Raw genomic sequence first — 15,348 nt, 5'->3', positions numbered from 1 at the left:
CACCAAGGCTCAGTCTCTTCAGCATTAAAAGCAAATCCTGGCATATGTTGCACAAGGTTGTTGAAGTATCAGATGTGGTTCTGGTTTATGATGCCCCTTGTAGGCAGCAGAACTGTGAACATTGGCTTCCTTCTGTGGTAGGCAGGATAATGTCCTCACTCCCATCACCCTAAAGATATCCACATCCTAATCTCCAGAACCTGTGAAAATGTTATCTTACATGGGATTTAACAGATATGATTAAATTAAGAATCTTGAGATAGAAGATTATCCTGGATTATCTGGTGGACCCAATATGATCACAAGAGTGTTTTAAAAGGAAGGCAAAGGAGTCTGATTCAGAGAAGATGTGACAATGGAAGCAAGGGAGGCCATTGTTGAAAGGGGACCCACGCCAAGGAATGCAGGCAGCCTCTAGAATGATAAAGAGAAGAAACAGATTCTACCCTAAAACCCCAAGAAGGAATGCAACCTGCCAGCACTTTGATTTTAGCTCAGGAGACCCACTTTCAAACTTCTGACCTCCAGAACTGTAAAAGAATACCTTGTGTCGCTCTAGGTCACTAAATTTATGATCATTTGTTACAGCAGCAGTGGGAAACTATTTGTCTTTCATTTCCGCAAAGATAAAAGAAGCCAAGTAATGAAATCAATATTCAGGAACCTTCCAGCCCCTCCTAACACTTTTTCTTCTCAGATCTTTATGTTTCTTTCTTCCTTTCCTTCTTCTTTTTCTCCTCTGTTCTTCCCTTTGTTCTTCTTTTAACAGTGGATTTCAAAAAGGAGAATCACGACAATCAATTTGGGAACACTAAAAAAAAATTTAATTTAGAAAAATAAAAAGGAGAATTGCTTTAACGGTCCCTAAATTCTCAAATAAATAGATTTGATGATAATCAAGATTGTAAAGGACAAGTGAAGCCTGCCACACCCCCTAAGCTGGGAATCCCTGGGGTAGGTAAGAGGTCTGTGAATTCTCCTTGGGAAGAATAAGCCCTCCCTCTGAGCAATTGTCTATCCTTAAATCTCGGGCTGTACTTTTCAGTGTTCTGTACTTATCTTGTTCACTATAGATCCCTTTAATTTTACCTTGGCTTTGTGTGTGTGTGTGTGTGTCCTGGCTTTTAATATCTACATTATCAAAAAGCCCATCTGAAGAATCTGACCCAATAGGACAGGTCACCCTCAAAAACCAAAAGACAAATTATCAAATTAGCAGGAGAGTCTGTTTGTTAAATAATGCTGTTTTTCATACAATGTAGTTTATCACGGTCAATAAATAGTTTCCTCTTGGCTATTTTTAAAAACTCAGTAGGTGTGCATGTGCTCAAGCACGTGTGCCCATGGGTGAGTGCATGGGGGTGTGTGTCTGAAGTCTGATCTGAACCATTAGGTACCATTACCTAATCTGAACCATTAGGTGCTTAGGTAAAATCCATTTGCTAATTTTTGGGGAAGACTAGCCCTTGTGCAAATGGGCAGTAGAATACGGTAGCAAAGAACATGGGTTTAGGAGTCAGACAAACTTGTATTCCAATGGGGCTCTGCCATTTCCTACCTATGAGACCGGGGGCAAATTATCAACCTCTCAGAGCCTCATATTTCTCATGTGGAAAAGGGGTAATGACAGTATCCTCCTTGCAGGGTTGTGAGGATTCAGTGAGATCCCCAGTGATGGAACCAAGAGGTGACCAGTTACTTGTTGGGACATTAGAGCACTAGTATCACACACACAATCAACATCGGCCCTCTTGAGCCTTCCCAAATAAACCTGCAATTTAAGGAAAGGCAGTGGGTCTATCTTGTAACCTTAATTCAAGCCTCCTTGCCCTGGCATACAAACACGTTCTAAAACCTGCCCTATGTAGAAATTCTGGAGCCACTTCTGAAGATGTGCATGGATTAGCACAATGTCTGCTACATAGTAAGTCAATGTGAGCAATCATTGTTACTATGTTTAGGATTCTCTTGTTTTCCAGGAGAGATTCCCTGTACCCTGACAAATTTGTAGAAAATGGTAAAGGTCAACCTGTCCTCCTACAATGGTTCAAATTCACTATTTTGTCAAGGAGGTCACTGAATTCCAATAACACATTTTAACTTTTAATAGTATCAATATCCATCCATTCATACATGCTTAACTTGCCTTATTCTAGAAACAGTCCTGGGATCGAGTTCCACATGTGGCTCCCTGCTCAGCCCTCTCTCTCTGCTCTTGTGTTCTCTCTCTGTCAAATAAATAAATAAAATATTTAAAAAAAAAAAAAAAGACTGCTAACTTTTGATGTAGTTTTTGAACATGTGGTCACTTGGCTTTCTCACTTTTCTTTTTTTAAATTTTTTTTTTTTTTTTACTTTTTGTATTTCTGATTATCCAAGTAAAAATTATGAAATTTTAAATACATTTCCTTTTTTGTACATATAAACATTTTCTATGTATAAAGACATTTGTATATATGTATAAATATGTATATAAAATGAATGTATATATGTTTAAATGTATACATATAAATGAACAGTGTATATAAAATTGTATATCATAGGGGCACCTGGGTGGCTCAGTGGGTTAAGCCTCTGCCTTTGGCTCAGGTCATGGTCTCAGGGTCCTGGGATGGAGCCCCGCATCCGGCTCTCTGCTCAGCAGGGAGCCTGCTTCCCTCTCTCTGTCTGCCTCTCTGTATACTTGTGATCTCTCTCTCTGTTACATAAATAATTAAAAATCTCTTAAAAAATGTGTATCATATATTCAATGTTGTGTCTTGCTGTTTTCCATATTTGTCATTGTACACTTTAAAACATCTCTAATAATCACCAAATGTACATTCTATAAATTCTTAATCACTGGGGCACCTGAGTGGCTCAGTCAGTTAAGCATTTGGCTCTTGATCTCAGCTCAGGTCTTGATCTCAGGGTTGTGAGTTTGAGCCCTGCTTTGGGCTCCACATCAGGCCTGGCTCGTACTTAAAAAAAAATTCTTAATCACTTTTTTTTTTTTAAGATTTTATTCACTTGACAGAGATCACAAGTAGGCAGAGAGGCAGGCAGGGAGAGGAGGAAACAGGTTTCCCACTAAGCGGAGAGCCCGACACGGGGCTCAATCCTGAGATCATGACCTGAGCCGAAAGCAGAGGCTTTAACCCACTGACTCACCCAGGTGCCCCTCTTAATCACTTCTTAATGTTGGTATATATGAGTTGAATAGAATTCCTCCCTATTTATTTTAAACCAATATGTAGAGAGTAAGAGTGGGAGATGCTGGTAACATCCAAGGAGTGGAAAGAAAATAACCACTGTGTGTCTGTTTCCTGTGTCTGGGACTGGGAAACATAGTCATTGCTGGATCAATGGAAACCAACATAAGTGAATGTTTCCTGGAGTGTTCTAGAACACAGGGTTTTTAAAAAATTGGGAAAATGATGAAGAATGTAATACCTAACGTGTATGTAACACTTTTCTCCCTTTTCTCCCTTACTCTCAAAAAGGATTGAGAGTGAACTCAGCAACGAAAAACAACTCAAGAAATAAGCAAAGAATTTGAAGGGAACCTGCTGGCTCAGTTGGTAGAGCATGTGACTCTTGATCTTGGGTCAAGATCGCAAGCCTCACATTGGGTCTAGAGATTACTTAAAAATAAAATCTTAAAAAAAAAAAGAATTTGAATAGATATTTTGCCAAAGAAAATACACAAATGATCAACAAGCACACAAAAAGATGCTCCACATCACTAACCATCAGGGAACTCTAAACCAAAACCACAACGACATACTGCGTTACACCTGTTAGTAGGGGTACTATTAAAAACAAACAAACAAACAAAATAACAAGTGTTGGAAAGGATGTGGAGAAATTGAAACCCTGTGCACTGTAAGTGGGATTGTAAAACGGTGCAGCCATTGTGGAGGCACTCTGGTGGTTTCGCAAAAAATTAAAATAGAATTAACATACAATCCAGGAATTTCATTTCTGGTTATATACCCAAAAGAATTGAAAGCAGGGTCTTGAACCAGTATTTGTGCACCTATGTTCATGCATCATGATTCACGATGGCCAAAAGAGAGAAGGAACCCAAGTGACCATGGATAAATGAATAGATAAACAAAATATTGTATGTACACACAACTGAATATTATCCAGCATTTAAAAAAAAAAAAGGAAATTCTGACACATGCTACAACATGAATGAATCTTGGGGACCTTACGCTAAGTGAAATAAGCCAATCACAAGAAGACAAATACTGCATGTTTTTGGTTAGGGGATTCCTACTGTAGTCAAATTCACAGATGCAGAAAGTAGAACGGTGGTTGCTAGGGGATGGGGGGAGGGTAGAAGAGCGTCGTTGAGTTGGTACAGAGTTTTGTTTTTGCAAAGATGAAAAGAGTTCTGGACATTGGTTAAGCCAACACTGTGAGTATATCTATCAGTACGGAATTAAATGCTTAAAAATGGTTAAGATGGTAAATTGTTACTTATATTTTACCACAAGGAAAACATTTTTTTTTTAAGATTTTATTCATTTATTTGACAGACAGAGATCACAAGCAGCAGAGAGGCAGGCAGAGAGAGAGGAGGAAGCAGGCTCCCTTCCAAGCAGAGAGCCCGATACGGGACTCGATCCCAGGACCCTGGGACCATGACCTGAGCTGAAGGCAGAGGCTTAACCCACTGAGCCACCCAGGTGCCCAAGGAAAAATTTTTAAATTACTCTTTAAAAAGGATTTGGGGCACTTACAGCAACCCGTTGATCCTTAAAACAACCCAGTGAGGGAACAGGTTGGGTATTTTTATTCCCATTTTAGAGTAGGAGGGATTCCTTTGCTGGGGTGTCATGGAGCCCCCCCCCCCAGCTTTTAGGGGAAAGCAATGGCTCCGGTCTGCCTTGGAATCCTTATTGATAGGATGTGATTCTATACTTTCTGATCCTCATTCTCATCCAATCCCTGACCTAGTGACCTGTGCTTGGCCCCCAGCAGGCTCCTTCCATCACCCACTCTCCTACCTTTGCAGACTCACTCAGGGACTGGAGTTTCTCCTGGACGCCCTCTCAGGACTGCACAGAAAACTCAGAGGTGGCATGGCAGCCTCTTCCAGCGAAATGAAATGAACAGAATCCAAATGTTACAGTTTTATGAGGTCTAACAAAGGCATTTGACTGTATAAGCCACACTCCTATCAGGATATACAACATCCACCCCTCAGAAAATTTCCTTTCCCAGTCAATACACCCACATCAAGGCAACTACTGTTTTTATTTTATTTTTATTCCATAAGAATTTTTAAGGGTTTGGTTTTTTGGGGGGAGGCAGGGAAATAGGGGGAGATGGTTTTTTGCTGAGATTTTTTTTTTGAGTAATTGTGTATGCCAGGACCTGAGGCATGTTAAAGTTAAAAAAAAAAAAAAAAAAAAAAAAGAAAGAAAGAAAAGAAAAAAGAAGTAACTTCCTTTGTTTCTCCCTCATTTTAATTATAGCTTTCCTTTCCATGGGGCCTGTGTGTCCCACCAATCTGAGAGTTCCTTGAAGGCAAGGACCAAGACTATTCATGTCTGTGTCCTCACTGCCTAGCACACAGTAAGAGCACAGCAGGTGCTGGGCATTGTTAAGCACCTTTCACACATTAATTCATTTAATTCTTGTGATACTCTGTGAGGAAGGTGTTGGGATGCAGTCCATTTCACAGATGAGAACAAGGAGAAATTTAATAGCTTGCCCAAGACACCATAGTGGGGAAGCAGCAGAACTGGAATTTGAACTCCAGCAATGTGGCTCTTAATCAGTATTAAGAGTATGGCTCTTAATCAGTATTCTCAATGACATGTGTTTGTTGAATGAATGAACAATGATCCTTTTCACCTTCCTATCTCAATATGCCCATAGCCAAATTGAATGGTTCTCTCTCCAAAGTTCTTTTCCCCACATCTGACCTCGCTGTTCCTCCTGGGTCTCAGAAGCAGGGAGATCTTCTTTTCTTCCCTAAGATCTTATTTATTTATTTATCAGAGAGAAAAAGAGAGAGCACAAGCAGAGGGAGCAGCAGGCAGAGGGAGAAGCAGGCTTCCCGCTGAGCAAGGAGCCAGATGCAGGATTCAATCCCAGGACTCTGGGATCATGCCCTGAGCAGAAAGTAGACATTTAACTTGACGGGCAGACCCTGAGCCATCCAGGCATCCCAGAATGGAGATTTTCACCTCTCTCCTCCTCAGCTTCATTGACTGCCTACATGTCTACCTGTTTGTACTCACTAATCTTTATCTTACACCTTGCCTTAAGCTCTTCTTTCCGCTTACCTCTCAACTCAGGCACAGGAAACCCAAAACCACCCCTCAGGTGATGGTGAAGGCCCTGATAAGGCCTCCCACCAGCCCAGACTACCTGTACCCCCACTCATGACTGTGCAGATGGACCATGGAGTGACCTTTGGAGTGACCTACACTACCTTTACTTCATTATAATATATCTGCCTATGGAGGAGACTTACACTCATTCACATAACGTACAACGCATGTATAGGCATGTTTCCTTAAGGCACTGGGCAAACTTATGCCTGCCTCTGCATACGAACAAGGCTCCCTTATCTAACAATTCATCCTAATCCTAAACAAAAGGAACCCATCCACCCTCTCTTGGGAAGTCAAGACTCCCAAGACTCTCCTTATTTGCTGAAAATAAAAGTTTTCTTTGTGTGACGACTCAACATGGTTCAGTTTCTGACTCACAGAAGAGCAAACTCATGTTGGTTTAGTTGCACCTTTGCAATTGCTGCCCCATTGTTTGGGGGCCTTGGGGTTTACATGTATTATTATTTAACCTTCACGATAATCCACAGGCTAAATATTGTTATTCATGTTTTGAGATGAGAAACCAAATAATAGAATCCAGGTTCACATGGGTTTTGTCTAGCTCTGAGGACTCTTCCATCTCCAAAAGGACTGGTGACCTTGAGCAAGTCACTTAAACTCCAAGAATCTCAGATTTCTCATTCTTAAAATGGGGATAATAATGGCAATTATCTCATTATGAGAGCAACTGAGATAGCGGTACAGTGCCTGACACACAGTTAAGTGCTCAGTAATCATCAGCAGTTAAAGTTCACAAAGCCTATAGCATACATAGCAGGAGAGCTGGCTAATTGTTTTGACCAAAATGCTATCTGGAAGGGCTTTTGAACTACAGCGGGGAAGAAATTGCCATCACTGGTCCCTTCTTGGTCTCTTAAAGGAGCTCTCTCTAGGGAAGCCCGGTATGCTGTATGAGAAAAATTACTGCTCACTTGCAGGGTGCACGGCAATAGAAAATACACCCAGTTTAGCGGAGAGCGCATAGAATCTGTGACTGCCAGGTCCAGGGTGTGTGACCACAGGCAGTCTTGAAACCTCTGAATTTCTGTCATTTACAAATTGGAAATAATACCTTACCCCCAGGAAAATTGCGATAATGTACATTCAGCCTTGAGGGCATTGCGGGACACATAGTAAGAACTACATAAAGGGGTTGTGCAACATTATCATAGTCAGATAATGTATATGAGCGTGCTTCATTGCATGGACAAGATGAACTTATAAATCTTGTCATCAAAATTAAGTGTTAAAAGTACAGGAAAGGTAAAAAAAATCATAAAGATCAGGTACTGGGGTATTGCCCTCCGGGAGGGAGCAAACCTGAGTCGCCAAGGGAGTAACTGTAGCCCTCGCCCACCCGCCTCCGAGCCCCGCCTCCAGGGTTGAGTGACGTAGCGCCCAAGCCCCGCCGACGGGGGGCGGGGCTGGCCTTGGTCACGTGAGAGCGGGTACGGAAGTGGTGCAGCGGGCCGCGTCTGTGGTTGGCCGCGGCCGCGGGGCTCGGGGGCGGGGTCAAGCCGGCCAGACGCGCCGGGAGGAGCCGGCGGAGGAGGCGGGCGCGGGGGCCGGCGTCAGAGTCGGGGGTTCGGTCTGCGGGGCGATCGAGTGCTGGACCGGCGGCGGTCTCGTGCGCCCCGGCCTGAGCGCGCCAGCTGCTCTGGGTTCCTCGGGCCGAGGCCCCGGCGGCTGCGGCAGACCGGTGGGGTGGGCCGGAGGAGGCTCGGAGGGCGCGGGCGCCCTGTGCGCGGAGCGGGCGTGAGGCAGCCGGGCTCCGGGACGCCATGTCCATGGAGGACCCCTTCTTTGTGGTGAAAGGGTGAGTGTCCCCGTGGGCTCCACTGGAGGAGGAGGTGGCCGTGCTGCCAGCCCGCACCTCCCCGCTCTTCTCTCTGGAGGGGGAGGGGAGACAAGTGGAGGCTAGGGAGGGGACAGTGAGGACGGCTTAGCTTGCAGGGCCATGACCAAGCGTCCAGAGACCTCCCCTCTCCGTCCTACCTGGACTGTGAAAACCGTACCCCCAACCAAGCCCCTGGGGAAGGGGATCCCTTTTGGGCTGTGCGCGGAGATGCAACTTACTTGGGGTGCTAGGGGATCAGCAGCTCTGCAGGTGGGGAGGGCAACACGCGTCCCAGCCCACACCGGGGCTCTAGTGGAGCACGGGGCCCTACTTCGAAGGAGGGAAAACAGCATCTGGGCAGGAAAAGGGAAATGGCCCTCCTGAGCTTTGTAGTTGGCGTTGATGGGGGTGAGCTCCCATTGTCCATTGAGTTTGGAGCGCCGGCCCGCAGAGTGGTGAGACCACAACACGCCCAGAGGCGTCTGAGCACGTTTGCAGGCTGGGCTGCGGGGGAGCAGGGCTCCGGAAGACAACTCAATTCAGTGGGGGCGTTTTTACTGAGTAATGTGAGGGGAGGAAAGCAGTCGTTCGAACTCGGCGGTGATGTTGGAAGGAAAACAAAATGAAATCAGCCAAACTAAACTTTCCTCAGCTTTCTATTAGCAACTGGGATTTTCCCACAGTGCTAAAGGAAGTGAGTGCTTTCTTTTTAACTCCCTGATTTCATCCAGGCTCTTTGACAGGTTTCCCCCATTCTTATCCAGCCTTTCAGAACAGAACTGCCTTAACTTATTTTTTCCCTAGGAGCTGTCCTGACTCCATCTTTGATTGCTCGGTTGTTTGGAGATAGAAACTTTATTTGCACTTTGTTAGATTATCTTTATAACTATTAAACAAATAAAGGGGGGGGGGTCGGTTTTCATGCTGTTGTAACTTGTCAGCTTTATGTTTTAAATGTCAGACATAAAAAAAATCTGACAACTCCATAGTTCCCAGATCAGGGCTAATAACCGCAAAGTGTCCCTTTGCTTCCAACTAGTTGCTGCTAGTTTCTTTTTAATGCTGACCAGTTGCTTGAGTGTTTGTGTTTTTTAAGGATTCTTCTAAGAAAATTTACATGGTACTTTAGGTGAAGTACTTTGTTATCCATGATGCAGTAAAATATGTATTTCTTAACATTATCCGTAAAGGTCTCTTTCTTCATCCTACTTAAAGGTAGATAGGGAAAACTGAGTTGCAGTTTGATTAGTAATGTGTGGCTCTCTACCTGGAAAATGTGTTATTTGTTAGAAGGATTAGTTTAGAGGTTAATTTTTAAATGTTAAAGCCATGTGTCTTTCCCTCAAATGAAAGTTCTTGATGCTCAGGTTGCAAAGGTTATCATCTGGAAACCAGGGATAATCAGAAGTTTTTTGTTTGTTTGATTTTTAATGGAATCTGAAAATGTTAAATTGCGGCACCATCTTGGCCTTTTTTTCCACTGATAGTATCCTATAGAGTCTACCAGTGCTTGCTCACTGATGAGATATCACTGCTGTATCGGAACATTGGCCTGGATTCTTGGTTGACTTTTTTTTTATCATTTTAGCTTGTGTCCTTAAGGTGTCTGAAGGAAGAGATTGGTGATATCTTCTGCCATAGAAGGTAAAGTTAGCCACAAGGGTGTCTCCAGATTGTGACAGGATATCTGGGGAACTGTGTACCTCTGTTTATTGGAAGTATTGAAAATGCATCACACAACGTGGAAAATTGGCCCTTAGCCTAGCAGCTGATGGTTCTGAGAAACAACTCACCCCAAAATTAAGTAGAAATGACAGGGGATAAATTGAGTGCTAAAACAAATGTTACAGAAGATTAACTGCCCCAGTAGTTCTGAGAAAAGCAACTCATTAAAATTGGTTATGATTGGAAAAGCTTTTAGAAGTAGTAGTAGGTCTTGAATTAGGTTATGAAGATGGGTAGAATTGAGATAATTCAGGCCTGTGTCTCATCTGGACTCTTATTAAAGAGTCTCTTATTTGGTTTGCCTGCTTCTAGTCATCTGCCTTTGGTTCTTTTGGGTTAGTGCTATCTAAAATATAATGTGAGCCATATATGCCATTTTCCTAGTAGCCATCTTATTTATTTATTTATTTATTTGACAGGCAGAGATCACAAGTAGACAGAGAGGTAGGCGGAGACAGGCTTCCTACGGAGCAGAGAGCCCGATGTGGGGTTTGATCTCAGGACCCTGAGATCATGACCTGAGCTGAAGGCAGAGGCTTAACCTGCTGAGCCACCCAGGCATGCCCTAGTAGCCATCTTAAAAAGTAAAAAGAGGGGCATTTGGCTGGCTTAGTTGGTGGAGCATGTCACTCTTGATCTCCATGGCATGAGTTCAAGCCCCACAATGGGTGTAGAGCTCACTTCAAAAAAAAAGGGGGGGGTGCCTGGGTGGCTCAGTGGGTTAAAGCCTCTGCCTTCAGCTTAGGTCATGATCCCAGGGTCCTGGGATCGAGCCCCGCATTGGGCTCTCTGCTCAGAGGGGAGCCTACTTCCTCCTCTCTCTTTGCTTGCCTCTCTGCCTATTGGTGATTTCTGTCTGTCAAATAAATAAATAAAATCTTTAAAAAAAAAGGGGGGGGTAAAAAGAAACTAGTGAAATTAATTTTAATTTCATCCTTAATGTATTCAAAATATTTCAACAGATGGCTGATATGAAGATTATAATAGGATATTTTACTTTTTCTGTACTAAGTTTTCAAATTTGGAGTATATTTTACACATACAGAACATTTCAATTTGGACACTAAAGTTTCATCAGGAATATTTGCTCTGTATTTAGAGTATATTGAATTTACAGTTGAAAGAGTAGACTCACATACCCAAACATCCCAGACATACTTAAAAATTTTCCAGTAACTGAGTTGCATATCAGCTTTTAAATGTAAGTTAATTGAAATTAAAAAATTAGTTCCTCAGTCACAACCAGTGCATTGCAGGCATTCCATAGTCATGTGTGGAGCCCATGGTGGGTAGAAGATGTGTAGCTCTTCTAGAACCCAAGCAGGGGTTCTGCACTTAGCATCATTTCGTGGCTGCCTGTTTAAAGTCCAGACTCTCCATGACCACCGTGATGCAGCTGTCCTTTACCCTCTGGCCCGTCTGCCCGTTCTCAGCTCAGAGCTCCAGCAAGGTCAGGCTTAGTGATTACGACCACAGTCCTGGCTGCTCTTACTCCACCTACACCCACTCTGCCTGGTTCACCCACTAAGCTTTGAAGATCAGTGTAAGCAACTGCATTGCCTCCAGGAAGTGCTTCCCTTGGCCCTTGTAACACATTATTACACCTCTTCCTCTGGCTGTCTTTCATTATTAGACTATGAGCTCTGAGGGTTTGGGGCTATTTATTTTTCCTATATTTCCAGCCCAGCACCTTGAATATACGGTGTAAATGTTAAATAAATACTCGTGGTGGTGGTGGTGGTGGTTGAAGAGTAGTGGTTCCTGGGTGGGAACACCGCCAACAGATGCCCTGAGATGGGCATTGTGTATTAGAAATGATCAAGGAGTGTGTCCCGGGTACTATAGGAAGTTTATTTAGGGAAGTAATAATAATAGCTAACATTTAAAGGATACAGCTCCTGTTCAGGCGTTTTGAGCTAAGTAAGGACTTTATAAACATTTTCACTTGATAGGAACAGCTCTGTGATGTGGGTACCACCCACATTTAGAGATGAGGAACCAAGGGAGCCCAGAGGGGTTATTTGCTTGGGGTCACACAGCTAAGAAATGGTAGACCCAAGATTCAAATTCTAACTGCCTGGTTCTACTCACACTGTTAAAACTTCACAGTATAGATAGAATAGGGTCAAGGAAAGTCTCATTTTGAAGCCATTGGAGATTTTTCAATCTGGGAAATGGAATGAAATGAGGGTTTTGGGGAATATTGATCTGGTAGTACTGTTGGAGACATCCATGTGAGGAAAGATTTAAAAGGGGACCAGTTAGAAAGCTGTGTGAATTGAAATATGCAGTTCTTTTTGTTTTTTTTTTAAAGTTCAGTAGGGATTCTGTTTTTTGTTTGTTTGTTTGTTTATCTATTTGACAGACAGAGATCACAAGTAGGCAGAGAGGCAGGCAGAGAGAGAGGGGGAAGCAGGCTCCCCGCCGAGCAGAGAGCCCGATGTGGGGCTCGATCCCAGGACCATGGGATCATGACCTGAGCGAAAGGCAGAGGCTTTAACCCACTGAGCCACCCAGGTGCCCCAAAATATGCAGTTCTTAATGCCCAGATGTTTGGGCTAGGTTTGTGAGGGTTTGACACGATCAGTGTCCCATTCAGAGCAGAATCCCAGGACACAGAGGAGAAAACCACCACAGTGGGGCAGCTGAGCTCTCAGGGCATGTGGGGACCCAACCTGGCCTCATTCCCAGTGGTGTTTATAACACCAGAACTCAGTGTCTGAAACTCCAGGGTCTCCTGAATCACCTCCCCCTGCCCTTCGCTCGTAGCCTCTTGGGTGGATCCTGTCCATGTGCTGCCACTGGGGCAGCTTCGTTATTCCCCTGCATCAGGTATTGCCCGTGTATCTGAGCACATCTGGTCACTCTGGTCCCACTCTCTTCCCTCCCTACAGATGCCTCACCAGATCTTCCTCCTTTTAGCTCTCCACTCCTGACTCCCCATTCTCCTTCAGTCCCACGTCTACTTGGTCATCATGTCCTATCAGGGCCATCCCTTGGATACTTCTGGAATCTCTTCTCCCTCCCTATTTATGGTTCTTCTACTGTAGTGCTTGTCCTAGTTCTCTCCCACCTGGACGTCTGCAAGCAACTTCTTCAGCAAGTTTTGCACTGCTACCAGATGTGTCCACAGAGACACGATTAGGTCACTTCTCTATTCAGAATCCTTTATTCTAACACCCTTATGGAGTGTCTGTTTTTGTGTGCTAGGAGCTGAGGGTACAGCAGAGAGCAAACAAAATCCCATTTTTACGGAGACTACATTCTAGGGACAGGAAACAGACCACTAACGTGGTATGTCAGGTGGTGATAAGTTCTGTAAGAGTAAAGGGGGGTAAAGAGAAAGGAACGTGGATTCTGGGTGTAATTTTTCTTTTTATCTGACTTCAGAAGGCAGTGAAGTTTGGTGAAAGAACTGTTTTTTGGTAATCGAGCCCACCCAATGTTGGGATCATAACCTTTTAATTACTTGGTGTAACTTTGGCTATTGAATTCTCCTCTTTGAACCTGTTTTTACAAAGTGGCTTAGCACTGTACAAAATTGACTTAACAATACCTGCCTTATTGGTTATAAGGATAAAGTGAATTAATACATGTAAATGGCCTAGCAGTTGGGGGCACATGTTAAATGCCCAGTAAACATTCTCTTTTAACTGTTTCTGGGGTGCCGGGGTGGTTCTGTGGGTTAAGCCTCTGCCTTCAGCTCAGCTCTGGGTCTCAGGGTCCTGGGATCAATTCCTGAATCAGGCTCTCTGTTCAGCAGGGAGCCTTCTTCCCACTCTCTCTCTCTGCCTACCTCTCTGCCTACTTGTGATCTCTTCCTCTCTCTCTGTCAAATAAATAAATAAAATCTTAAAAAAAAAAAAAAAAGAAAGAAAAAGGTCTGTTTCTGTGTTTCCAGCCAAATAAGGTGCCCTTTCTGAGAGGAAAGACCACGTCTTACTGGTTTTTGAGTAACATTCAAACTAATGTTAAACCAATATATGCTTATTTTAGAAAATCTAAGAAACAAAAATATAAAAAGAATAAAAATTTCTTGAAATGCCACCATCCAGAAATAATTTGTTAAAATTTTTGTGTGTTTTTGTTCTTAACTTCTATTAATAGTTATAGGCAGGGGGCGCCTGGGTGGCTCAGTGGGTTCAAGCCTCTGCCTTCGGCTCAGGTCATGGTCCCAGGATCCTGGGATCGAGCCCCACATTGGGCTTTCTGCTTGGCAGGGAGCCTGCTTCCTCCTCTCCCTCTGCCTGCCTCTCTGCCTACTTGTAATCTCTGCCTGTCAAATAAGTAAATAAAATCCTTAAAAAAATAGTTATAGGCAATATTTTTCACCAGTTTTTGATCTCTTACTATGTATTAGGCACTGTGCTAAGAACCTAACAGTAATTATCTTTTTAGTCCTTACAAAGTAAGTACTCATACTATTATTATCATTTTACAAATGAAGAAAATGAAACTTAGTTAAAACAAAACAAAACAAAACAAACTTCAGGCTTATACACTTATAAGCAGAAAGGCCAGGACTTATATATGTGTATATTATTATTATCGAATAATTGTTTTAGAAATTGGGATCAAACTGTATTATAATCTTTTCATCTGTATATTTTTTTCTTTTTGAGGCACCTTATTTACACATATGTATTATATCCCTAGAAGAAGGATCCCAGGATTTTCCCTCGTGTGTGTTTTCATCTTGCTTCTTCATGGTCCATGAGGCCACTCGTGAGAGGTTGATTGATCCCAGAGATTATCCATATGATGAAACCAAGATAGTGGTACGGGAGCAGATTATTCTGCCATTTTTCTAGATCTTTGAGTACATCACATCTGGGGCTGATCGCTCCACACATGTTTAACCTGCCTGTGGGTTTCACAGCAATTTTCCCAGCTCTCTGATCTCCCGTGACTTCACGTTCGCCAGTGTAACCCTGCTTCGTCCTCACAGGTAGAGACGGGACGAGGACTTCGGAGCATGGCCGAGGAAGAACCTGGCGTTTGCCTCCTCAGCGTGGCTAATGCTCTTGGAGACTCTGGCAGGACATTCATGTGCACATTGTGGCGGCACTGAAAGATGGCAGAAAGGGGACCGGAGGGCCAGCTGTATTTTTTTATATCCTCAGAATGTCTTCAGTGGGGGGGGGCTTTTGAGGACTACGTTGTATTTTGCCATATAAATGTAATATAATTGATTACCGAGGATGACAGGATGTTTCTAGTTTTTCACTATTACAAATAGAGTAGTGGCAAGGAGAGTGAATGCCTGACACGTCTTTATTGCTGCTTCTGATTATTTCCAGAGCCTGTTTTCCGGCGGCAGAATTGCTAATTCAAAGAGTGAGCACGTTTTCAAAGTTTCCGATGCGTATTACCAGATTGCCCTCCAGAATATACCCTGTCTCCACTCTCTCTCCAACCCCCATCCATTTCCCCTGATCTCCTAAGAGTCCT

The 15,348-nt window shown here is 43.4% G+C and overlaps 1 protein-coding gene across 1 annotated transcript in view; it reads left to right on the top strand.

The window, feature by feature from the left end:
* The first annotated feature begins 7,842 nt into the window (after positions 1–7,842).
* Positions 7,843–15,348, top strand: part of STX6 (syntaxin 6) — a 47,275-nt gene continuing 39,769 nt past the window's right edge. The window contains exon 1 of the mRNA XM_082701762.1: positions 7,843–8,151. Coding sequence (XP_082557888.1) covers positions 8,117–8,151 — 35 coding nt within the window. The 5' untranslated portion in view covers positions 7,843–8,116. The remainder of the gene's footprint in view (positions 8,152–15,348) is intronic.

Source organism: Mustela nivalis (assembly GCF_964662115.1).
Source record: "Mustela nivalis genome assembly, chromosome: 16".
In the NCBI taxonomy this organism is placed as follows: domain Eukaryota; kingdom Metazoa; phylum Chordata; class Mammalia; order Carnivora; family Mustelidae; genus Mustela; species Mustela nivalis.
Note: the sequence above shows the minus strand (reverse complement) of the source record. Positions and strands in the feature narration are given on the sequence as shown.